The 24,626-nt window shown below is 38.9% G+C and overlaps 1 protein-coding gene across 1 annotated transcript in view; it reads left to right on the forward strand.

Moving 5' to 3' along the window:
- The window catches only part of ATP8B4 (ATPase phospholipid transporting 8B4 (putative)), a 239,655-nt gene that overhangs the window by 201,807 nt on the left and 13,222 nt on the right, over window positions 1-24,626 (forward strand). Inside the window, exons 21-23 of the mRNA XM_036736592.1 lie at window positions 536-759; window positions 20,178-20,261; window positions 22,108-22,353. Of these exons, the coding sequence (XP_036592487.1) occupies window positions 536-759; window positions 20,178-20,261; window positions 22,108-22,353 (554 nt within the window). The remainder of the gene's footprint in view (window positions 1-535; window positions 760-20,177; window positions 20,262-22,107; window positions 22,354-24,626) is intronic.

Genomic DNA, 24,626 nt, shown 5'->3' on the forward strand with positions numbered 1-24,626 from the left:
GATGGAAATATTAGATCTGTATCAAAGTTTAAAAAATGCATATAATAAGCTATTTCAGTCATTGCAATCATTATAATTAATCATGGGAGCGCTATAAAATAGATGATTTTATTATCATAGCTACTATTAGCATTAGCCCCTTTAAAAACTTTTATCATTTTTCAATCTATGCTTTCTGTTAGAGTGGGAACTCCCTCCATCAACGCAGGTCTATACCTGTCCATAATTTAGTCTTAGAGAGTTGTTGGAGGTGTATAGAAACATATGTAATTCGCCTTGGGTGAAATAGCTTCTAATGTCAGAGGTGGGATGTGAAACCAGGTCTTCTAGACTCAAAGACTCTAGACCAGCCTTCTCTCCATGATGACATATTGCTTCAAGTAAGGCAGCTATGGCTTCGATGGTTATAAGAAGATTGTCTGGCCAAACTGACCATGTATTGCTTATTTACTGACTCATTCCCGAAAGAGTTAAATCAGCAGGTTTTTAAAAAATGGCTGGGGCTTCATTTCTATCTTCTTTACTTACTTCACAGGTGCACACATAGGAGTTGGCATCAGTGGTCAGGAAGGAATGCAAGCAGTTTTAGCCAGTGACTACTCTTTTGCACAATTCAGATACCTCCAACGACTCCTCCTGGTTCATGGAAGGTGGTCCTATTTCCGCATGTGCAAGTTCCTGTGCTATTTCTTCTACAAGAATTTTGCCTTCACCCTTGTGCATTTCTGGTTTGGATTCTTTTGTGGTTTCTCAGCACAGGTTGGTAATGAGCATTTTTCTTTTTTTGACCAGATCCCTAAACTGAAGAAAACCCTTCCGTGAGACTTATTTCTAATTACTACAACCTGTTTTTAAACTTAAAAAAAGGTTGTGGACCTAACTATCACTAAAAGTTAGGTTAGGTGCTGAGTGAAAATGACAGTAAATTTTCTGAAAGAGAATTAATAATTGACAAACATTGAACATAAGAGGAGTGTGTTGAACTTAATTGTTATTTATATTGCCTGAAGAATCATAAAATCATGAGATCTTCACCCTGGAAGGGAAGGTGGAGATTATCTAATACAACCACATTTTAAAGAGAAGGAAACTGCATCCCAAAAGGATAAAGGAACATACCCGGGGGCACACAGTGAATTACAGGCATTTAAATTAAATGGTAACCACAGTGTACATTTTCATTTTTACTTATTAATCACATCTCATTTGCCGACTTTGATTGATGAGAGGAAGATTTGAGGTTTGAACTATAGTCTGAATATCAGTAGAGCAGAAACAATCTAAATCATGAGTTCTTTCCAGCAGAGCAATATCTAAGAGCATTTGTATGGTTGATTGCCCTGAAAGCAAGAGGGTTTGAAATTGGGGTCCAGTCATTAAAACCCTTCCATCAGTATTATTCTGGATACATTTTCTGGTCATCTCCACTCAGGTTATCATTTCTACCTCCCTGCTGCTTCCCTCCCCTTCATGGTTCTCTTCCTCATTGGATCCTTGCACTCTGCCCCTAGAATCACTTAGCTTTTGTCTTATCTTGCCCAAATCCAGTCAGTCAGGTAGCATTTATTAAGTTCCTACTGTGTGCCTCAGGCACTGTGCTAAGTGCTAGAGATGCTAAGAAAGGCAAAAAACAGTCCCTGCTCTTAAGGTACTCATAGTACTCATAGTTCAATGTAGGAAACAATATGCAAACAACTATATACAAACTCTCTCTCTCTCTAGTATGTGCATATATGCACGTGTATATATATGTATATGTATGTATATGTATGCATGTATATACATAGATATGTATGTTTATATATGTGTATCTATGTATCTATATACATATAGATATGTCTGTGTATAGACATGTGTGTATGTGTATATATGTATGTGTATGTATGTATATGTGTGTGTATGTGGAAACTTATCTGTGTGTATATATATATTTACGTATGAATTGGGGACTGGGAAAGGCTTCCTAAAAAAAGAGAGTTTTGAGCTGAGACTTAAGGGAAGCCAGTCCCCAACCTCACTTCCCAATATTCTTCATACCATGTCTTCAGGCATATACCAATCTTCTCCACTCTTTTCTAGTCACCTGTTATGTGTTCTCTTCCCCCATTAGAATATAAGCTTCTTGAGAGTAGGGCTAATCTTTCAAACTTATATTTCTATCTCTAGTGCTTAGCTTAGTGCCTGGTACATAGTAAACTTTTAATAAATTCTCTATCCCTCTATCTATCTATCAATCTATCTATCTATCTATCATTCTATCTAGGCTGATGACTTTGTAAAGCTCTGGGTCATTTAAATCCAATTCACCCATAAGTCAAGATATCACCCTCGTGATGTCATTGGCCCTCTCCGAGAACAAAGGACAAACAACAGCGACGATAATAATCAATCTATCTATAACTTAATAGCAATAATATTCATATTACCTTTAAAAATTGAACAGTGGCTAATGTCCACATTGAGAAAAAACAATTAGAAAGTTCATGCATCGGTGTTCATTATAAGGAATAAAAACTTGTTAGCTTAAGTAAGAGATGCCATATTATGACTACAGGTATCGGTATAGGAGAAATTTGATTCTGGGTTCTTGCTGTGAAATATAAGACCTGAAATTCAAATATATCAGTGAAATTAGGAAAGAAAACACACAATAAAACATTTTTCTAGAATGACCACCATGTCAATATTAATTTTCTCATGGTAAACAAAGCCAGAAGACAAAAGGAAGTTGCAATTAAATGGAAGGATGACTTACTACTTTTCATTGGTGAAGCAAACAAGGGAGCTGGGAAAATTAGTTTGGTCATATACCCAAAGTCAATGAGAAATGTCATTTTCATAGGACACCCAGTCATCGTGTCTTTCAGTGATTATGAACAGAATAAATGAAAAGACCACCATGAAGATAATAGCATTTTATGTACCAATAACTGTTGTTGAAGAGGAAGAGGTAGAGAAAGTCTAAGTTGCTAAAATCATCCATCCCAGTCAACATCTATTTTGATGCTTGGTGATTTTAGTGTAAAGGTAGTCACAGAGGAGCATGGTGAAAAATACACTGGAAAATATGACTCAGATTTGAGGAATAAGAGGTCAAAGATGTGTAAGATGCTCAAAAGCTTTATGCCTATATATTATATCATTATTACTTTCTTCCCGAAGAAAGTTGGAATGCATTAGACATAGTGAGAACTGAAGCCAATTGCATATAATAAAGCTTACTATATCAGCAGATATGAAAAAAACTAGTTACTGATGAAGGATATATATCAGAATCAATGTTTTTGCAGTTAGACCATTGACTAGTTAAATCAAAGGTTAACATCAATGTGAAATTGAAAGAAACAAAAATGTAAGCTATAACAGCCTTATTCTAATCCAGCCATGGATGATAAAAAGTGGGAATTTTTTTTTAAAAAAAGTCAAAGATGATGACCTTCTTGTACAAAACCTTAACTTATGTAGAAGAGTTGCAAAGGTTCTTCCTTAGCCAGTAAATCCTTAATCTATTTGCCAAATTCAGAGACATAGCAGCCAATGTCATGACCAATGTAGAAGACGAATTTGTTTGTAAAAGACTATGGAGGAGTATGGCACAATTACTCTGGTGTTAAGTCATTTCCAACTCTTTGTGACCCCATTTGGGTTTTCTTGGCAAAGATTCTGGAATGTTTTGCCATTTCCTTCTCCAGCTCATTTTACAGCTGAGGAAACGGAGACAAACAGGGTTAAATGACTTGACTGGGGTCGCAGAGCTAATAAGTGTCTGAGGCCACATTTGAACTTAGGTACGTGAGTCTTCCTGACTCCATGCCCAGCACTCTATCCAGTATGCCACCGAGCTGCCCAGTCTGCAGCATATTGTAAAAGATGACCTGCATTCAAAAAATGGGATCGAGGGAACCTATGACCAGATAGAGAAATAGGGAACCATGTGGTGAGAGGGAGGGATGACAGATGGAGAGACCTAGTTCTCCCCTAGTTTTGAGGTAATACACAAGAACCTAGAGGAAGACTTCTAGCATAGTGGATCAGTAGGAGAATAATGGTAAGCATCACAAAGGGAGAGAATCAAGGAGGTGTTGCCCTACATATCTACTAAGTGAAGACTCCCATCAAAGATCCAGTCTAAGACTGAAACATTATGGAAACTTATCTGATCATCTCAATGAAACCACAGCATCATACTTTAAAGCAACAATCAACCTTGACAAAGAGGAGTATAAATAATGCAAATTAACTGCTTTTCTGATCAGTCTTCTCTGCTTTGGACATTTGCTTGTAATTTGAGTTTTACTAAGACATTGCTATCAATGATACACATTTTCCCCTTACAGCTAGAAGGAACCTTAGGTATCGTCTAGTTCAAATTCCTCATTTTACACTTGAGGTAACTGAGACTTAGAGAGATTAAGTGATTGAGGTCACACAGTGTTTCAACAATCCGGCTAGCAGCTTCTGTGGGGGTGTAAGATCCACCCACAGCCAGCACCCGGAAAGCTGTCAACAGCACAGGTTCTTTTGGTCTGCTTAACTAAGGAAAACAAGGTGAAGGGGTTGACAAGTTTACTTTAATCCAGCATACAGACAGCATTCACTTAGTTCAGGGGAAAAATCCAGCATCCTCAACTTCAGAACAAAATACAAACAAATTACAAATATCAACAGACAGACCCGATACAATTCATAGTTACCAACATCTAGGTTCAGCCCGGGAGCTCAGAACCAGGGCTGGCCCAGAGTCACGCGCCACCACTGCTGCGGCAAAGAGCTCCAAAGAACAGACAGCTAACCCCTGGTTTTTAAATCTTTTTCACAGTAAGGGGTGAGTCACACATGCGACTCACCCACGTGACCTAGAATCCTCACAAAGAGGCGGACTTAAACCCACATGGTCTAAAAGCCTCTGCTCTCCCAGACATGTAAATTAGGCCTTCCCTGGAGTTAGCCCCACCTTGGGCCCCACCTTAGTTGCCAATCCACACCCACTAAGGTTTTACACCTAATAGGGGTTTGGACCTGGGGCTTAGCACCTAGTAAGGCTCAATGAATTACTCAAAGGGAACAAAAGCCAAACTATTCAAGGGCACTTGTTGAACTAAGTGCTAAGGAGCCCATTTTGCTTACCAACACACACAGGAAGTAAATTAGGGAGCCAGTCTTTGAAAACATATCCTCTGACTCTGAATTCAGAGATCTTCCCATTGGACCAATGAGCTTCTCTGATCCAGGTATGTGTCAGTCAATATTTAACGACAGACTCTTTCAAAAAGTGCACATGACATGCTTTTAAGTTTAATCTTCATTGTTAACATGTTCTCCATCTTTCTTAAATCTAGATACTCCACAAAATGATAAATCAAGTCCTGATTTATAACATTTGCTGATTTCCAAGGTGTATATGCTCACAGTGAAAAGAGCTGACTCTGATCCGCCTCTGGCTTTTGTTATATGCCGGAAAAGTTGCACTTGTTAATTTTTGTTAAACTGAATTGTATTTTAAATGTACTAAAGGAGCTTGATATTCAAAAGAACCCTGTGGGAAGTCCTTTTCTAAGGGAAATAATAACCCTCTAAGTTATCTGTTTTATAAGGTCTGGAGGCTTTTTATATTGTGTTCTTAAAATGAGGCAGACCTACATTTCCTCAACCTTTTCTCTTTAAAACCAAAGTAATCTGGAGAAAACAAAATAAGGGATTGTGCCCATATTATTCCCCTCTCATTACTGACAATAGGGCAGCTAGGTGGTGGAGTGGGCAGAGTGCTAAGTGTGGAGTTAGGAAGAGGAGGCTTCATGAGTTCAAATCTGACCTCAGACACTTACTAGCTGTGTCACCCTGGGCAAGTCACTTTATGCTGTTTGTCTCAGTTTCCTCATCTGTAAAATGAGCTGGAGAAGAAAATGGCAAACCATTCCAGAAATTTTGTCAAGAAAACCCCAAAAGGGGGTCATGAAGAGTTGGGCATGACTGAAAAATGACTAAATAAAAACATTACTGACAATAGAACTCTTTGCAGGCAGGAGAAAAGAGAGATAAGGCTTGTTTTTAGATTCTGGGTCACACAAGAATTAATCCTGTTGATATTTGGCAAATTCACAATTAGGGTCTCCTTCTAAGAGTATGGGAAAGGAGAGAGGTGGTACATATGCTGGCTTACAAGTTCTAAGTTATACTTCTGTCTTTTAACACAGGCAAGTGTCAGGGTTTGGTCCACTCAATTCATAACCATCCGAGTCCTGTTTATTTAGGGGTTTCTCTGAGAGACTAAGTTCCATCTCATGCTGGTTTGGGGCACATGAGGTTTTTATGTTGCACAGGGTGGAGCACCAAATGAACCTGGAAAATCACTGTTCACTGGCAGAGGTGCAGGCCGACCCCTCCTAGTGCCAGCCCCACCCCCATTTGGCATTCTATGTGGGCACAGATTTCTGATGGGCTGTTAGTGATTTACACATGGTGTGATGTGACACAGAAAGCCAAGCGTACCGTGATCAGGGCCATCTCCAAACAAAACTGCGAACGAGAAGAATTATCAGCCTTAGAGAGCAGGCAGAGAATATGAGGTCATCTGGTCTAATGATCTTGTTCAACAGATGTGGCAACTGAGGCCCAGAGATGTTAGTGATTTGTACCTTGTCACACAATAACAGAGTCTCTAAATCTGGAGCTTTGTCTATTACTCCAAGCTATTTGTCATCTGGTGACGTCTCATCTCCTCATTTTGTACCAATATGCCTATTCCACCCCTCTCAGTGATCTGATGAAATAATTTATACCGAAGTGTTAGTGATTCTCGGGGGTATTTGTTTTTTTTTAAATCTTATTTCTATTGATATATTTTGTTTTCATATCACTTTCTTTTCTGAATACATCTGTCCTCTGCCCTTTCCAGTAAGCTATCCCTCATAATAAAGATTTTTTTTAAAGAGAAAAAAAAAGCCATTCAGCAAAACCAACTGGTAGTGTGTCTATGTCTGGTAGTATATATACACTTTTGTAGTCCCTGGGCTCTGCAAATAAGGGAGGGAAGTCCTTTTTCTTAACTCTTCTGGGGTCATAACTCTTCATGGTCATTATGATTTTATAGCAGTCATTTTCTTTTATTATTCTTGTTTCCATTTTTACATTATTATTGTGTCTATTTTTTTTTTACCAGTTCTTCTTTGTCCACTCTTTGCATTTTAAAAGAAGATCCCTAGAGAGAATAATGCTTTAATGAAAGGAATCATTCTATAAAGGTGGAACTTAGGTAGGAGATTCTAAGAGTTTTTCACCTCTCTAGATGATGTAGAAGCTTTATTGCTGAGATATGGCCATAGGGAGGTGGATATGGTGCATGGAAGAAAAGTCTCTAAATTCTCTACCTTCCTCCACCCCCCATTCCCCAGGTTCTTTCTCAGGAGTCTAAGCACAAAGAATGTTCTTGTGAAACTCATAGTTTATATCCTTAGATGCACCATTTGCCTTGAATTCTTGTTTCCTTTCCTATCCTTGTGAAGAGGGTTGAATAATCTAGAGAGAAACATCAAGGTCACTTTTACCTCTTTCCCATGAGCCTAAGGCCAGCACTAAGAAGTGCTCTAATTCGTTCTCTAGTTCTTCTTCTAGGCCCCATCTTGGCCTTTTGTGGTTCAGTCATTTCTGACTCCATTTGGGGTTTTCTTGGCAAGAATACTGGAGTGGTTCGTCTTCCTTCTCCAGCTCATTTTACAGATGAGGAAACTGAGGCAAAAAGGTAAAGTGATTTACACAGGGTCACACAACTAGTAAGTGTCTGAGGCCAGATTTGAACACACAAAGATGAGTCTTTCTGACTCCAGGCCTGGTACTCTGTCCACTGGACCACCTGCCTGGGCTCTTTTGGCATTCTAAAACTAAAATTGTCTCCCAGTCTTAAAGGTATTTCCCAACCTGAAGGTTTTATAATCCCTCCATTTCTTCTGGCATGTGATAACAGAAGGAAAAAAGATGTCTCTAGTTCAGGGTCAGGCATCACTTTAACTTTTTCTGGTCTTTTCCAGGCTCTAGAGGGCTTTTTCAGCATTGTTCAACTTGATTGTGTTCCATTGGTGACTCTCTACCTGTATCTTTTGCATATTATTTATAATACTAAGGACCAGAGTAGATTAGAGTGAGTGGGATGGGATATGGGGCTCATACCTGACAAGTGGAGATAATGTGGGCAGAAACCCTGGAAGTTACCACCTATATAATTGGTATCCCCTGTTTTTTAATGGTTTTGTATAATTGCATATAGACTGACCCGTCTTTTAAAAATACCTCAGGGAAGTGAGTGGATACCTTTAAAAGTGAAAAATAAAAGAAGCATTTATTTCAAAAGGTAGGATGGTTTTCCTTTAGTCATTAAAATGACCACACTCTAATAGGCTAATGGTGTCACTAGTACATATGCTCTGAGTGTTGGGCTATTTGCATAAAATATTTTGAACATAAGTCAGCTATAACTTAGAGGCTCACAATTGAATAACCATGAAGTTTTTATCCATTTTGTACTAATTCATAGCATGATTTGTTAAAATTGGATTACTGCTTAAAAAATAACCAAACTTTCTTTTTAATTCAGCAATTATTTATTGAGAGGCAGCAAAATATAATTGATAGAGGATAGCCTCAGAGCCAGGAAGATCTTTATTTAAATCTTATTTCTACCCACATTCTAGGTTAGCTACCAGCATAGGAAACTAGCACTATATAAGTTCCCCCATCAAGGTTGATTGGCAACTCATCTTTAACTTATCACAGTGGTCTCAAGACTCCTTTACAGTCTCAAAAATTATTGAGCAACCTCCTACTCCCACCCCAAAAAGCTTTTGTTTATATACAATATCTACTGATATTAAATTATAGAATATATAAATTAAATAATATTAGCTATGAAAATAGTTTTGATCTTGAGAACCGGTGATTAGGGATGGAGACCCTTTCCTCTTCCCCAGGCCACAGTTTGAGAACTGCTGATTATACTTCTAAAGGATTGTCCTAAGGGGGCACTGAGATATTAAGTGACTTTCTCAAGGTCAGATAGGTAGCCTGTGTCATAGGAAGGCTTTGAATCCAGGTCTTCTTATCTCTCAGGGCAGATTACGCCACAGAACCTCAAGCATTCCTTAATATTCTTATTGTGGTTATATATATTCACAAAAATCTGATTGTCTAAGCAGACATCTTTCCTACACATCAATGGATCTGGATATCTCAGGACATAAATGGAGTAGGCGCTACCCCCACCTTGTGAAGGGCATAGGAAAGAAGGATTAAGGGATGTTTCCTTGATTAAAATGGTGGCCAGGGAAACTTTTTACTTTTTTTATCAAGTTGGGCAATTTTTAAAATTTAGGGCACTGTTCCCTATTTTTCTAGAGCAACAATGAGGATATCATAGCCAGTATCTTTAGAATGGATATACCTCTTTTGTTGGGTCTGAAACAGTAGTGAGCAGTAACTTTGCCCCATGGACTGAATAGGAGGGGGCAGTAAGGCAACATTATTTCTTTTTTTGTTTACATTTTTAAAATTTAATATATTTAGTTTTCAGCATTGATTTTCACAAGAGTTTGATTTACAAATTTTCTCCCCATTTCTACCCTCCCCCCCCACTCCAAGATGGCGTATATTCTGGTTGCCCTGTTCCCCAGTCAGCCCTCCCTTCTGTCACCCCACTCCCCTCCCATCGCCTTTTCCCTTCCTTTCTTGTAGGGCAAGATAAATTTCTACGCCCCATTGCCTGTGTATCTTATTTTCTAGTTGCATGCAAAACCTTTTTTTTTGTTTTTGGACATCTCTTTTCAAAACTTTGAGTTTCAAATTCTCTTCCCTCTTCCCTTCCTACCCACCCTCCCTAAGAAGTCAAGCAATTCAACATGGGCCACATGCGTATCATTATGTATAACCCTTCCACAGTACTCATGTTGTGAAAGACTAACTATATTTTGCTCCTTCCCAACCCATCCCCCTTTATTGAATTTTCTCCCTTGACCCTGTCCCCTTTCAAAAGTTTTTGATAGCCTCCACCCCCACCTGCCCTCCCTTCTATCATCCCCACCTTTTTTATCTTCTTCCTCCTTCTTTCCTGTGGGGTAAGATACCCGATTGAGTGTGTATGGTATTCCCTCCTCAAGTCAAATCTGATGAGAGCAAGATTCACTCATTCCCCCTCACCTACCTTCTCTTCTCTTCCTACAGAACTGCTTTTTTCTTGCCACTTTTATAAGGCAACATTATTTCAATGTCCCTCATATCAATAATAAAAAATCATGGTCAGGGGATAATAAAGATCAAAGATTTAGAGGTAGAAGGGATCTCAGAGTCACCTGGAGTAACCTATGTCATGCTAATATCAGGGTTACCCTGACTGTGTTAGTACTGTTGCTCTCTTCTCTCTGCTGGCCCATGATGTGCTCTTTTCATCTAACAGTCCATCTCTCATCTCCACACCTTTGCACCAGCTGTTCCCCTTGCCTGGAATGCCTTCCCTACTTAGTTCCACCACACAGAATCTCTTTCTGCTCAGAAGTAGCTCATGAACCTACTTTTACACGGAGTCTTCCTTTATGTCCCCAAATGCTAGTGCCCTCCCTTCCAAACTTACATGTATTTAGCTACTTTGTAGATATTTGCATTAATTTTCTCTACATTTGCACAGTATATATGTATATGTACTGGTTGTCTCACCTTTTAGAACGTAAACTCTTTGCAAGTAGGGATTGTCTCTGTGGGACAAGCCTAACTAAGTTCTGAGACGTTCATCACCAGAAGTTTAGCTACAGGCTGAAAAATGTTTTCATCTACAGTAACTCACAAAACCATCCACTAAAGGTGAAGAGGTGCTATTTTTTTGTGGGATGGAATTATCTGAACAATGGAATCATAAATCTTGGAAGATTAAATACTCCATTGAACTGTAAGCTCCTTGAGAGGAAGGGATGGTTTTCTTGGTTATCGCCAGCACTTAGCCCAGTGCCTGGCATACAGTAGGTGCTGGATAAATGCTTGTTGACTTGACTTAAAATATGATAACATAGGTGACTTGAAGGTTTGGTCTTATTGCTTCAAAAGGATTGTCGTGTCTGTGTGAGACTGTTTGGTTGACTGTTCCTCTTCATAAGCATGCCTTTTCCGTTAGAGATCGACACCTCTCCAAAATGTATCATGTGTATGCGGTCAGAAGATCTAATTATTTCACTTCTTCATAATTCTTCTAGCACTTTGTCTGGATCTACATAAGACAAGCATTTACAGATATCTGACCCCAAATATTTTATTGCTGCTATATTGTTTCTCTACATGAAGCTGGTGAATTGACTCACTAATAATAATCAATTAGGAAGTTTTTGTCCAGAAATCTCTCCTCAAGGCAGCTGAAACACACATTTGTAAAGGAAAGTGGAGGGGAAGAAGAAAACTTGTTTGGGGATTAAGGCACTGCTCTTCGTGACTATAGGCACTTATTTATTCTTTTCCAAATACTGTTTTGTTATTCTGTATGCATGGTCTATTTAGGGGCTTAAACATTGGTAAATGGTATATAGATGCTATGAAAATTGAAGGATCCTTTCCAATGGTCTGGCAAACTTTTAGATGGCCAGTTTGCTGAATGGTGCCAGAGCATTGGTCTGGAATTAGAGAGGGGATTTAGCCATCCCTAAATGATTTCAATTGATTTGGCAGTGGCCTGAATCTGAAATTTTGTGCAATATGTTTAAATTCTAAGATTCTATTACAATTATGGAATGTTAGAACTGGAAGGAACCTTAGAGATTATCCATTGCAATGCTCTCATTTTACAGGTGAGAGCTGTTTCAGCCCTAGAAGTTAACCTCTCGTGACTGGTTCAAGGTCACATAGCTAGTGAATATCAGAACTGGAAATAGAAGCTAGGCTGCTTGACTTCTTTCTAACGCAAGGGTTCTTCTTGTTAAACGATAGCTTATAGGTGTGGGGGGGGGCGAGCATGGTACAAAAGAAAGCTCACTGACTCTGTAAACAGAGAACCTGGGTTTGAATCCTGACTCAGACACTTATCTTTATGATCTTTGGCAAGTCACTTAACCTCCCTGGGCCTTGGTTTCCTCAAGTGCACAATGAGAGAAACTGAACTAGATAGTTCCCCTGAGGTCCCTTCTCTAAATCTATATTCCTGTCATCCCATGTTTCCCTCATCCTTAAAGCCATATGGCATTGATTGTAACTCTTGTTAAATAGTCTATTCTGGACAAGAGTAATGAGTATCTTTGGGTTTAGGCATTTTGAACTTAAGAATATGAGTTCTTTGCTTATATCTTCTAGGTTCCCAGAAGGTATGCCGCTATATTAGCAGACCACTGTAGAGAATGTGTTGTGCATTTAGTAAAATGTGTTCAGGGCCTAGCTAATAGTGGGAAGTCCACACCCAATTATCCCGGTTAAACGAATATAAGTCCCTTTGTGGTCATTTGAGCTACTTGCCACACCTCTCCCCTGTCACATAAGAGTAATATGATAGCTGTGGCACTTGCCACAAAGATTACCAAGGAACAATGGCAGGGCTTTGTTCATGCAAAGAGGAAGAAGTTGGACCGTTGGCAGAGGTTCCATTGTCCCTTCTCTGCTTACCAGATGGTGGGAGGAAGTAGAATGAAGAAGGATGGAAAAACAAAGCTCTAGGTGTGAGCATGGACTCTGCAATGATTGTTTTCTCCCTCATTTACCTCCTGCTTTTCGTCACTGAACCCTGGTTTGCAACAGGCTGGAGTAGAAAATCTTTTGGTTTCCTTTCTTTATTATTGTCTTTCGTTAGGAAAATATGGGGAAGGAAGAGAAAAGGGTGAATGGGGAGAAACACATAGAAGAGAGAAGTGGTCTTTGATGGAGGACATTTCTATAGTAATGTTTTCTTTCTTTTTTTCTCATTTTCTTCCTAATGAAAATAAATTGATTTTATTAATTTTGCAGAACATAGTAATATGCTTGGTAACTAGGCTTTTGGGGTCCCTTGAGCCCACTAGAGCACTACTTTCTTCCTAGTCAGTTAATTAACATCAGCAGTCTGTATACTTATCCTCTCTACAAATTTTCATCATAATCCCCTTTTTTTCTACCTTTTGCCGTCCCTCTACCAAGCTTTTTCAGTGGAGCTGAAAGCCCCGTAACAAAACGGAGCTCGTAGTAAGGAAAACTGCAAGTTGTAGCAGATTGAGTAATAATAAGCATCTGTTTAGAGGCCTTCCTTGGGTAGTCTCAGTTCCAATTCTCAGTCACTTTTGCTGTCTGATCCTGAGACGAACAAGTCTTACACATGCAATCTGAGAACTGAGCACATTGGAGTTGGAACTCCGTGGCTGTAGCCTCAGAATGTCAAGGGATATCGAACAATGCTATGATTACCCCTTTCTTTTGTTTCCCAGCTCTAGTTCCCTTTTCTCAAGTGATCTTATTATTGGAATAGCCATTTGGCAGAGTCCGTTACAGAACAATAGACCAAACCTACAAAAACCAACCATGATTCATAAACACCTACAGTAAATATTTCTTTCGTGTGCCTCTCAACAAATTGCTTTGAGGTAACCCACATTGCTGCTGAAAAACATTGGAACGAATATAAACAGAATGTGCTTAAAAAAAAAAGAAGACACAATGTTGACTTTAAAAAGAGCGGTTTAATTACTTAACGAAGTGGCATGTGGTATTTCTTTACTACCTTGGACTGCCTCTCTAGTCCTGTTGAATTTGATCGCTGGCCTTCGGTCTTTGATGCTGGGCTCCAGAACATCCCAGCCAAGAGCCTGGCCTTGTAGGTGGGCTGCTGCAGATGTGAATTCCTGAAATGTGCTTGTGTGATTGTGGCATGCAAGCCTGTGAGATGGTCCTTGGAGTGGGGTTGCTGTCTGTTTCCTGGAGGCAAGGCAACTAGAACTCAGCTGGATGGTGATGGATTATGGGCTGTGGACATTTGGTTTCCAGTAATTGACTTGCGGGGCATCATTTTGCAGATATTCTTTGCTTTTGGAGGTATGAAGGGGGAAAGGAGAAGGATCTACATAAGACTTTCTGTTGAGCATTCTTGATGAATAGAGGTAGAGAGGATCCAGGATATAAATGACCACCAAGTCCAACTGGTTTAGAATCATAAAATCATTTCACATTAAAGCTAGATGGAATCTTTGAGATCATCTCCTCTGCCCCCCTGCCCCGGGAGATTGAGCTCTGTTTCCTCTCTATCCCACTTCTCCCATTAATTTTTTTATTTTGGTGAGGCAGTTGGGGTTAAGTGACTTACCCAATGTCACACAGCTAGTAAGTGTCCAGTGTCTGATGCCGGATTTGAACTCAGGTCCTCCTGACTCCAGGGCCAGTGTTCTATTTACTGCACCACCTAGCTGCCCCTGACTGTACCACCTAGGTGCCTCTACACTGCCCTAACTCTTTGGTTAACAGAGAGGCAGTATTGGGTAGCACTAGATTTTTAGTCAGGAAGACATGGATTCAGATCCTTCTTGTGTGACCCTGGGCAAATAACTTAGCCCTTTGTCCTCAGTTCCTTCCTCTATAAAATGAATGGATTGGAATGAATGGCCTCTAATGTCCCTATTATCTCTGACTCTATGATCCTTTATATGTATCTAAAGAAAGTATCATCTATAATGCAAGATCATAGAGTTAGTTGCTGGTAGAAGTTGGGATTAGAACCCGAGACTCCTGACTCCTACTCTAATCTTCTTTCCAGTAAAACATGCTAAGTTGCCACAATTTTTTATTAAGCTGAAAAATGGAAAATATAATGTCAACATGTTTTTTATTTCCCCACCCCTCTAGTTTTTTGTTTTTGTTTTTGTTTTTTTAAACATGGAATCAAAAATAGCAATGTCTGGGGAAAGCTATTATGATATGTCTGTGGAAAGGGAAGGAAATGTCCTACAGAGGACTGATGCCCTTGGGGTCTGTATCCCCCATAATTTGGACATTAAGAAAGCTCAGGCTTGGCTCTGCACAAGCAACCTTGTAGTATCTGGAAACTTGGGGCCAATTTCTGCCCTCAAACACTCCAACCACACTCCCATTGATGAGACAAAGTAAAATATAATCTGACCTCATGAGATTTCCAGCCAGATTTCCAGACCAGAGGGGTTTGGATAAATGTCAGATAAGTCTCTAGACTGAACCACGGATCCTTTTAAGGTGCACGCCTCACCCTGATGGATTGTTGCAGCCTCCCGTGATTCTGACAAAGTCCACTGTGGACTCTTGTTCACTATTTATGGATCTGATTTATTTTAAAAGCACCCTATGCCCTCAAGCTTCTTAGTAAAGATGAGCTGTCCCCCCACAAGCATTGTGCCAAGAAATTGGTTGAGGCCTTATTTAGGAAATTTATGTATGAAACTATGCAACTACTGGCACTGTGTACTTCTGAAATGAGATTATCTGATGACAATTTATCATTGTCAATGAGATATGGGGCTCTGTGTGTGTGTGTGTGTGTGTGTGTGTGTGTGTGTGTGTGTGTGTGTTTTATCTTGCTCTGATATGGAAACAATTATCTTGTCAAGGCATAAAAACTTTGGTCATGTCAAACAATATAAGAAAAATCACAATGAAAAGTTTGGAAAGTGACAGGAAATAGTGAGACTGACCTCAAGGCTTTGATGACTTCATTGATTTGGGTTACCTGTAATCCAGTCCCACCCTGGGCTCATTGATCTCCAGATCTCTTTACAGATGTGCTTTGTAGAAAGCCCAGGAAGAAGAGAGCTCTGTTAAGCTCTGGACCATTCCTCCTGGATTTTGCTGGTGTATTACTGCTAATTACACAAATAAATAACAGATGTGCTGTAGCTGAGCACCTCATCTTTATTCCACAATGTGCTTTCCCTAAATGACACATGTTTCCTAAGGAAAAAAAAGTTGTTGTGATATAGCTTTCCTCCAAATCATAGCGCAAAACTAAGGATGCAGTGGATGTTCCCCCGGCTTAAAAATTCATCCAGTCAAGTGGCACCAAGGGCCTCTGGGGAGAAACCAAACTTCTTTTTATCTGTTTAGAAACCAGAGTAAATTAAATTTAAATGTATTTTTAAGTTGTTCCATCATTTTTCAGTTGTATCTGACTCTTTATGACCACATCTGGGGTTTTCTTTGCAAAAATACTGGACTGGTTTGCCATTTTCTTCAACAGTTCATTTTTTACAGATGAGAAAACTGAGGGAAACAGAGTTAAGTGACTTGCCCAGGGTCACACAGCTAGTAGATTTGGACTCAGGAAGATGAGTCCTCCTGACTCTAGGCCCTGCACTCTATCCACTGTGCCACTATAATACAAGCTAGCTATTATTATTTAGAAAGGACACTTATGCAGAGTAGTTATTAAAGGAGATAGTTATTGAAGGAGACCAGTTTTTTGTAAGAGAAGTACCAGAATAGGAAAGAAGAAAACCTTTTCAAATAGAAAATAAGTACAGGCAGACAGATTGAAAGAAACCTTTTTCAAACCAGAGAAAAAGAAAACCACAGTTTTCACAGCAGCCAGCTGCATCACCCAGCTGCTCACTTGGGTTTTCTTCTTAGACCTGAGAATGAGCAAGGATGAAGAGCATGTAATTTTTGGAAATGCAAATGAGGGAGACTTGGCTCCAACAAGTTACAGGAATATACTACAAGGAGAATTCTCTTACGCCGTAGAAGAAAGGCTGCAGAGGTTTGACACCTGATTGAACACTAAGCCTCAAAATGTGCTCTATGTACACACATTCTGGAAAGATTTTGACTCTTAAACAATTAAGAGTGCATTAGTTCCACTCAAACCTGGGGCAGAGTGGGGAGACCAGTTTAGTTAAAGCATGATTGATGATAGATAAGGATTAGTGGTAAGAGTACCTAATTGCATTGATTTAGTTGTTTTCTTTTAAATCTTATTCTTATGGTTCTTAAATACTTAGATGGATTCATGATCTCATCAGTAGGCTATTCCCTTCACTGCTACTGATTGAAACCTATCCAGGCCATCTCATCCTATGCAATTCTCAACCATGTGTTTCTATAAATCCTCTACAAGGGACTCACCCAAGATACTGGAGACCTCCCTCTGTTTCTTTTAATATCTCATGGGTCTATGATAGTATTATAAATAAGCTATTATATATTCTATACCATTATAAAAATCCAAATTAACTATAAAGGACATATGAAGAAAGATGCTATCTGCATCCAGAGAAAGAACTGATAAATAGAAGTGTGTATAGAATAATTTTACATATATATGTGTGTATATACATATATGTATACATATCATTTGTGTCTAATGGTGGCTATAAGGTAGGATGGAGAGGGAAGAGAAAAAAGGAAAAAAATTACATGATAACTTTATTGTATATTTAAAAGGAATAATAAGTCATACACAGTAGATTTGCAGTTTCATGTGCAATCATCTTTTTTTAAATACTGTGTTATGGAAATACTTGTTTTATTACATAAATGAAAAATAAAATAAATTTTTAAAAAATATGTCATGGGTTCCTGACACTTCCTTATATGGTCTCTCATTCTTACTATATGATCTGCCCACAGTAGCTCCTATGGAAATAGCAATAAGGATGTGGTTCAGATAATGTTTTATATTTAGAGACAGCTCAAGAAATATGTAATGCTTAGCTCCCTGTTCCCCTTTTTCTACCACCATGCAACTGTTGCTTCTACCACATGAGACATTTTCCCGGAGACATTTTCATTGACTATCCTCCATGCCTGGAATTCTCTCTCTCCTCATCTTCACCTCCTGGTTTTCCTGGTATCCTTCAAGTCCCAACTAAAATCCCACCTTCTACAGGAAGCCTTTGCTGATCCCCCATAGAGCTAATACCTTCCCTCTGTTGATTATCTCCAGTTTATCATGTATATAGCCTATCAGTACATAGTTATTTGCATGTAGTCTGCCTCATTAGACTGTGAGCTCCTTGAAAATGGGGGCTGTTTTTTGTCTTTCTTTGTATCACCTGCATTTAGCAGTATGCTAGGAACAGAGTAGGTGCTTAAAAATATTTATTGACTGACATAGGACTAAGAATCATTTTGTATTATGAGGGTCCTTACATTTTACAAATGTAATAGTGATATTAGTAAATATTTATGATTAGCCTGTTAGTTAAGTTTTATTTTTGCAAAAGATTACTGGGTTTAGCCCTTTTTTTCTCAGTTAAATACACTTGTGGGAAGTCTAGTTATTTGGATCATATGGGCTTAACCTAGAAAGCGCTGTTCACTCATTAGCAGCTTATCTTAATCATAGGCAAAAGTTTGTCTGGCCTTGGAAACCCAAATGAAGGAGATATGAAGTATCTGAGGCGCTTTCACTAAGATGTTGCTGTTTGCTATTTCTATAGACCTAGAAAAATTAACAAAGATTTTGAAAATTTCATCCACTAGGACTACCACCTAAGGCAAGTTGGCCGTAAGTGTAAGCAGAGTAGATGTTTACTTAACTGCTACTATTTCAGGGGTTCCTGGAAGATTTTAGACAACTGAAACACAAGTTTGGATTCAGTCAAAGCACTGCACTTGAGGACCTAGAGGGCCACAGATGGCCTTGAGGCTTCAGGTTCCTCACCCCTGCACTATACCATATCACTTAGCTGCCTCAGCTGAACGGTGGCTAGAGCACTGCATTGGACCTGGTGTCAGTAAGACCTGAATTCAAATTTGACTTCAGAGCCTTACTGACTTGTGACCCTGGGCAAGTCACTGAACCTCCGTTTGCCTCAGTTTCTTCAACTGTAAAATGGGGATAATAATAGCACCTACCTCACAGGGTTAGGCTCAAATGAGATAATATTTGTAGAACACCGTGAAACAAAACAGAACACAGTAGGTGTTATAGTCTTATTCCCTTCCCCCCCTTTGGTTCCCCTTCACAGGCTGATTAGGCAGATCCACTTAATTCTGAAGCAAACTATGACACTTTCCAATTGTCAAGAGGGGTGACAATAAACTGAAAATAGAATTTTAAATGTGTAAGACTTCAGTTTAATTAGTTTCCCTCTTATCTTTTCCATACTCCACTTTAGGGAAAATGCAATTCAATTAAATCCAATAAACATTTAAGTGCCTACTATGTGCTAGGTATTGGAGAAACAAGAATGAAATAAGCTAGTCTTTGCCCTCAACTAATTTACATTTTAAAATGGGAGCTGATAATGGGGAAAATAATAATTGTTCACAATTACAAGTCAGCAGTGATGTGGAGAAACTAATATGGCAAAGTATAAAGAAGAGTTGATTTGGCCCCAAAAAGTCAAGGTTCAAACCATAGTTCTCCACTTACTACCTCCATGACACTGGGCAAGTCACTTCCCTCTATGGTTTGGTCAGGGATTGACCTCTAAGGTCCCTTCCGTATTTAAAACCCTGTGATCCTATGAAGCATATAAAAGTTGACAGAGAACTTTCCTGATGACTACTCTGGGAGAGCTTGGTAGCGTGTTATTCACCTCAGCTAGACGAATTTTCCTACTTGGTAAAGTGGAGCTAGTAATACTTGCCTTCTTCTACCTCATAGGTTCGCACTTGGGGAGATGATCTGCAAATGAACAATAATACTATTTTTGGTTTGTTTGGTGTTTTTGAGGACAGGCCTCTTGTCCTTACATCAGAAGATCTAAATCTAAATCTCCATCCTGTCACCTACTAACTCTGTGACCCGAGGCTAGTCCTTTAACCTTTTGTGCTTCTGGTTCATCATCTGTAAGATGGGGACGGAAACGCTTAGGCCACCTACCCTACCTCACAGAGTTGTGAAGAAAATCGTTTTTAATCCTTAAAATGCTATTGATATGTGGTTGTTGTTGTCATGATTAGTTATTTGCTCATTTCAAGTCCTGTTCTTATTTTAGGCTATGACCGGGGCAGCTCCTCTAAGGGCTCATAGGGTAGAGGAAATAGTTGTCACTTTCATAAGCCAAGAGAGAGCAATATCTGAAGATTTACATAAAACCATTCTTTAGCCATGAGTCAGAGAATCAGGCTCATTGTGAGTCATTGGCCAATTTGGGAGACCACATTTGGGAGGAAACTTGAGTTGTAATTTTGTCTAGGATACCATATTTCTTCAGCACACAAGACAAACAATAGGTATCTTAGCTGTCATTGAGCTGGCTGTTTTTGTACTGAATGTTTCCCTTTCTTTTTAGACCGTTTATGATCAGTGGTTCATCACCCTCTTCAATATCGTCTATACGTCACTACCTGTATTAGCTATGGGGATTTTTGACCAGGTATGTGTTTTCCTCTGCGTTTAAATGGTTACAATGATCCTGATGAATCCTTTTCCTTTCGTTCATATCTCTCTAGGCGCTCTGGCTATTCTGGTTGAAGCACAAACACAATCCTAACATGATAGGAAACATACTTTTCTAAGTGGAAGATACTCTTAGAGTCTCAAAGGGTCCCAAGATGAATATTTGTTTTTAGACTCAGCTTTTCTGAGCATCACAAGTTGATGGAAAAATCCTAGAACTGGGTTGGAATAGCATAGACAAACATCCAAAATCAAACTTTCCCGATCAGCCTAACTAAAGGATGTTCAGCCAGCTTAGTCCCCTGCCAAAAGGGGAGTATTTGGTATTGTTCTCAACCAAGTTCTGGGGCCATGATTAGCCATGGTAGGGGAGAGGTCATAGGACAATAAATTTAGAGTTGGAAAGGACTTCAGAAATCACCTAGTCCAACCCTCTCATTTTACAGATGAAGAAACAAAAATCCAGAGAGGTTATGTGATATGAAGTGAGAGGATAAGGATTTGAACCCATGTCTTTTCACTCCAAATTCATTACTTTCTCCTGTTTGCTTAAAAGAGGAGATGAAGGAGGCAAAGCCAAAATGGTGGGGCCTTGGCACTCTTAGGGGTGTGGAGGATATTTTGTGGAGAAAAAAATACAAAGTCTGTCTGCCTGTGAGGAAATGGAAGGCCAGCCGGAAGAATTTCTATGGTACAATTAATGTGCATTTATTAAAAATGATTTTTTCAAAAGCATTTTTAAGGAGACCAGATTTTTTTTCCAGGCTGTCATTAGATCTGATTGCTGGGCCCCATATTCTGGCGAGGAGCCAAATGTTGCAAAATACAAATGTGAAGACATTGTGAGCTCATTTCTCTCTTGGCCTTCTAAGTGATTTGTGAGCCATTTTCCAAAAATAATTTTTAAAAGTTTATGGACTGTGTTTTTGGGAGAATCCTGCTGAAAATATAGGGAAATTACGAAGAAAAGTTATGTGAATGAGTTAGTATGGCCATTTCCATATTCCTCTCCTCTCCTTGACATTTGAGAACAGCAGAGAGTTGAAGAATAACAGAGATCTGATTCTCGGAATGATGGCTGTTACTCAATTTGGGAAAATGTAAGAGCATTTACCTCATCGAGTCAAATACCTTTTGCACTGACATCTTTGGCCCTTATCAGATTCTGCCCAGGAAATGAGTAAGTTAGCAACTCTTGCCTAAAGCATCAGCTGTGTAAGGCTGTTTTAACTCTTTCAAATCATACAATCATAATAGGGAACTTAGAGACCACTGAATTATACCTCTTCATTTTAAAGATGAGAAAACTGAGGCTCCAAGAGATTGTGGCTTGCTTAGGACCACACAGAAAGTATCTGAGGTGGATTTGAACCCAGATCTTTCTGACTCCCAGTCCAGACAAGTCTCTAAGGTACAAAATAGAGCTTAAGAACAGTAAGTGATTAGAATCATAGGTCAGAAAGGGTCTTGAAAGGTTATCTAGCTCAACCTGAAGCCTGGCTTCTCTCTAATTTCACTGACAAGTGGTTATCCAAGCTGGGACTGAATATCACTTATTATGGGGACCTTCTACCGAATAGGATCCTAAGAAAGAGGGGTATCTGATAGCTTCCCTGGTTATTTATTTCAGTAGTATTTCATTTGTCCCCAAAGAAGCTGCTGACTAACTGGACTGGGTCTAGCTCAGGTGACAGTAACGTAAGAGTGGGTACTTGAAAAGGTACTTAATATCCTGGAAGACACTGAGTGGAAGACAGTGTCCTGTGCATTTTATTAATTCAAAGTCTAATAAAACAATTTCTTGTTCAACTAATTGCTTACAGGACGTGAGTGAGCAGAACAGCATGGACTACCCCAACCTCTACGGACCTGGGCAATTGAATCTATTTTTCAACAAGCGTAAATTTTTCATCTGCATCGCACATGGAGTGTACACTTCCTTCGCTCTTTTCTTCATCCCGTATGGTGTATTTTATAATGTGGCTGGTGAAGATGGGAAGCATATTGCTGACTACCAGTCCTTTGCTGTCACCATTGCTACATGTTTAGTCATTGTTGTTAGCGTACAGGTAACTCCAATGCTTGTTTTGAAGGGGCAAATGAAGACACCTTAACTTTATATAGTGAGAACTTTTCAAGCATTCCATGGCAGTCCTGGAATATTTGCTTTTCTGTGTGAGAAAAAAAATTGTCTTAATAAAAACCCTAGTGGATTTGGGTTTTTTAGCCATAATTTTGAAGATGAGGAGAAAAAAAAATCTTAAGAAATATCCTAGTGGATTTGGTTTTTTTAGCTATAATTTTGAATATGAAAAGCATTAAAAAAACTTAAAGTGACTCACAAACTAACACAGGAGAATAGAATCAGCATTAGGCATACATGTTGGAAGGAACCTGTACATAAATCACTTCTTTGGGTGGAACATACAGTAAAGAGATAAAATGATTCTGAAATTTTAATTCTAGCAGAAAAAATTCCCAATGGTAGCAGAAGGAGAATTTCCAATGATTCACATGAGCCCTAATGGTTTTCAGACTTTAGAGAGAAGGGAAACTATTATTTGATAATAAAATTCTGAAGTGACTACTCAACAAGCCAAATATAGTATACTACACTTTTTCTGTCTCAAATTCATGCAGGAGGCTGGACATGATCACGGCTCTTTATGCCATCAGTATGCAACTGAAGCTTGATCCCTGCTTGCTTTGACTGACTTTCTTGATTTTAGCTCCTGTTTTGTTATAGAGACAGTGTGTGTATAGTCAAAAGAATCCTGGATTTGAGTCAGAAATCCTGACTCTGCCAATCCCAATCCTGCCGATGTGTGACCTTGAAAAAAATCACTTCACCTCTCTTTATGGGTGAAGAAATTTCAGTTTTCTCATCTGTAAAATGAGAGGGTTCTATTAGGTGATCTCTTGGGTTCCCTCTAGCTCTAAATTGTTGATGGCTGAAGATTCCGGGTCTAAATTATTATCCATCATGATTTGTGGTTGAATGTAGATTCAAGGTAGCACATAAAATCTTTGACTATGTACGTCATTAGTTTATAGCAGTGGAGGTAGTCTATACATATACATAACATATGAATGTATGTGTGTGTATGTGTATCCCTATCCATATCAATCTATTTATTTATCTGTCTATCTATTCTGAGAAGAAGATGAATTCTTCTAGGTCACTTTAGTATCTTACGAGAAAAGTTATATCACTTTGATAGACTTCATTTCTCTTTCAGATTGGAGAGTTGTAAAAGGTACAGGTTTCTCTACAAAGAATCCTTAATTCTCTGGGGGACAGAGGGTGCAGGGGGAGGAGTAGCTAATATCACTGTATTCACTTTGACACTTTAGTGTATCTGTGATCTCACTGGAGTGGCTATTCTCTCTAACAGTACAGATTTCAGCTCATCCATGCCTTATCATCTTGGGTAGTTCTTGCCAATATGTTCCTGTTATAATGTTCTTTAGGGACCTACCTAACCTCCTAGCAACTTTCTTCTACTTCTTGATATTCATTGTATAGGCATGAATCGACACACATTCTGTCTTGTCCTTGTTCTATCACCAGCCCATTTACCTTTCTGGTGGTCTAGGTATTTGTAGATATCTTTGATGCCACCATTATGGCACTCCACTCTGCATTGATAATATGCCAGAGTGCATTTATTGTCCAATAGGACTTCTTGCCCTTTGGGAGACCTACACCTTTAACTCTTAAATCATCGTGATAGTTTAGCTGTTATCGATTGAGATAATATTTGTATGGTGCTTGACATATAGTAGGTACTATATAAATTCTAGATTATTATTAGTTAATCTCATAATTCACAACTAAGTAGCATTACTGGAAGAACAGTGCGATTAAAAAGATGAGACTGATGTAGACAACTGATATTTTTCATCTACGTGGTTTTTCCTTTGTGGACAGTTAAGCCTAACTCCTCTGAATGAACACAGTTTTCATTTAGGAGGCTGTAAAACATCCTGGGGCTTATTGCAGTAAGCCAAGTATCCTCTGCAAAAAAGAGTATTTACAGCAAAGATTCTTAACTTTTTGTGTGTCATGAATGGTTTTGGTCTGAATGATTTGAACAAACATTTTGTGTAACACAATGATATTTTGGGCCTATATTTGTGTGGGCCTGAGCAAGTCACTTAACCCTCTTAACTTAAATGAGCTGGAGAAGGAAATGGCAAATGACTCCACTATTTTTGCCAAGAAAACTCTGAATAGGGTCAGTATAAGTTACTTAAAATTTATATCAGTGAAACTCATGTCATAATGTATCACAGCAGACCCTCTGAGAACCATTGGTAATAGGCATAAAGCTTTTGTGTT

Source organism: Trichosurus vulpecula, chromosome 8 (assembly GCF_011100635.1).
Source record: "Trichosurus vulpecula isolate mTriVul1 chromosome 8, mTriVul1.pri, whole genome shotgun sequence".
NCBI classification, from domain to species: Eukaryota; Metazoa; Chordata; class Mammalia; order Diprotodontia; family Phalangeridae; genus Trichosurus; species Trichosurus vulpecula.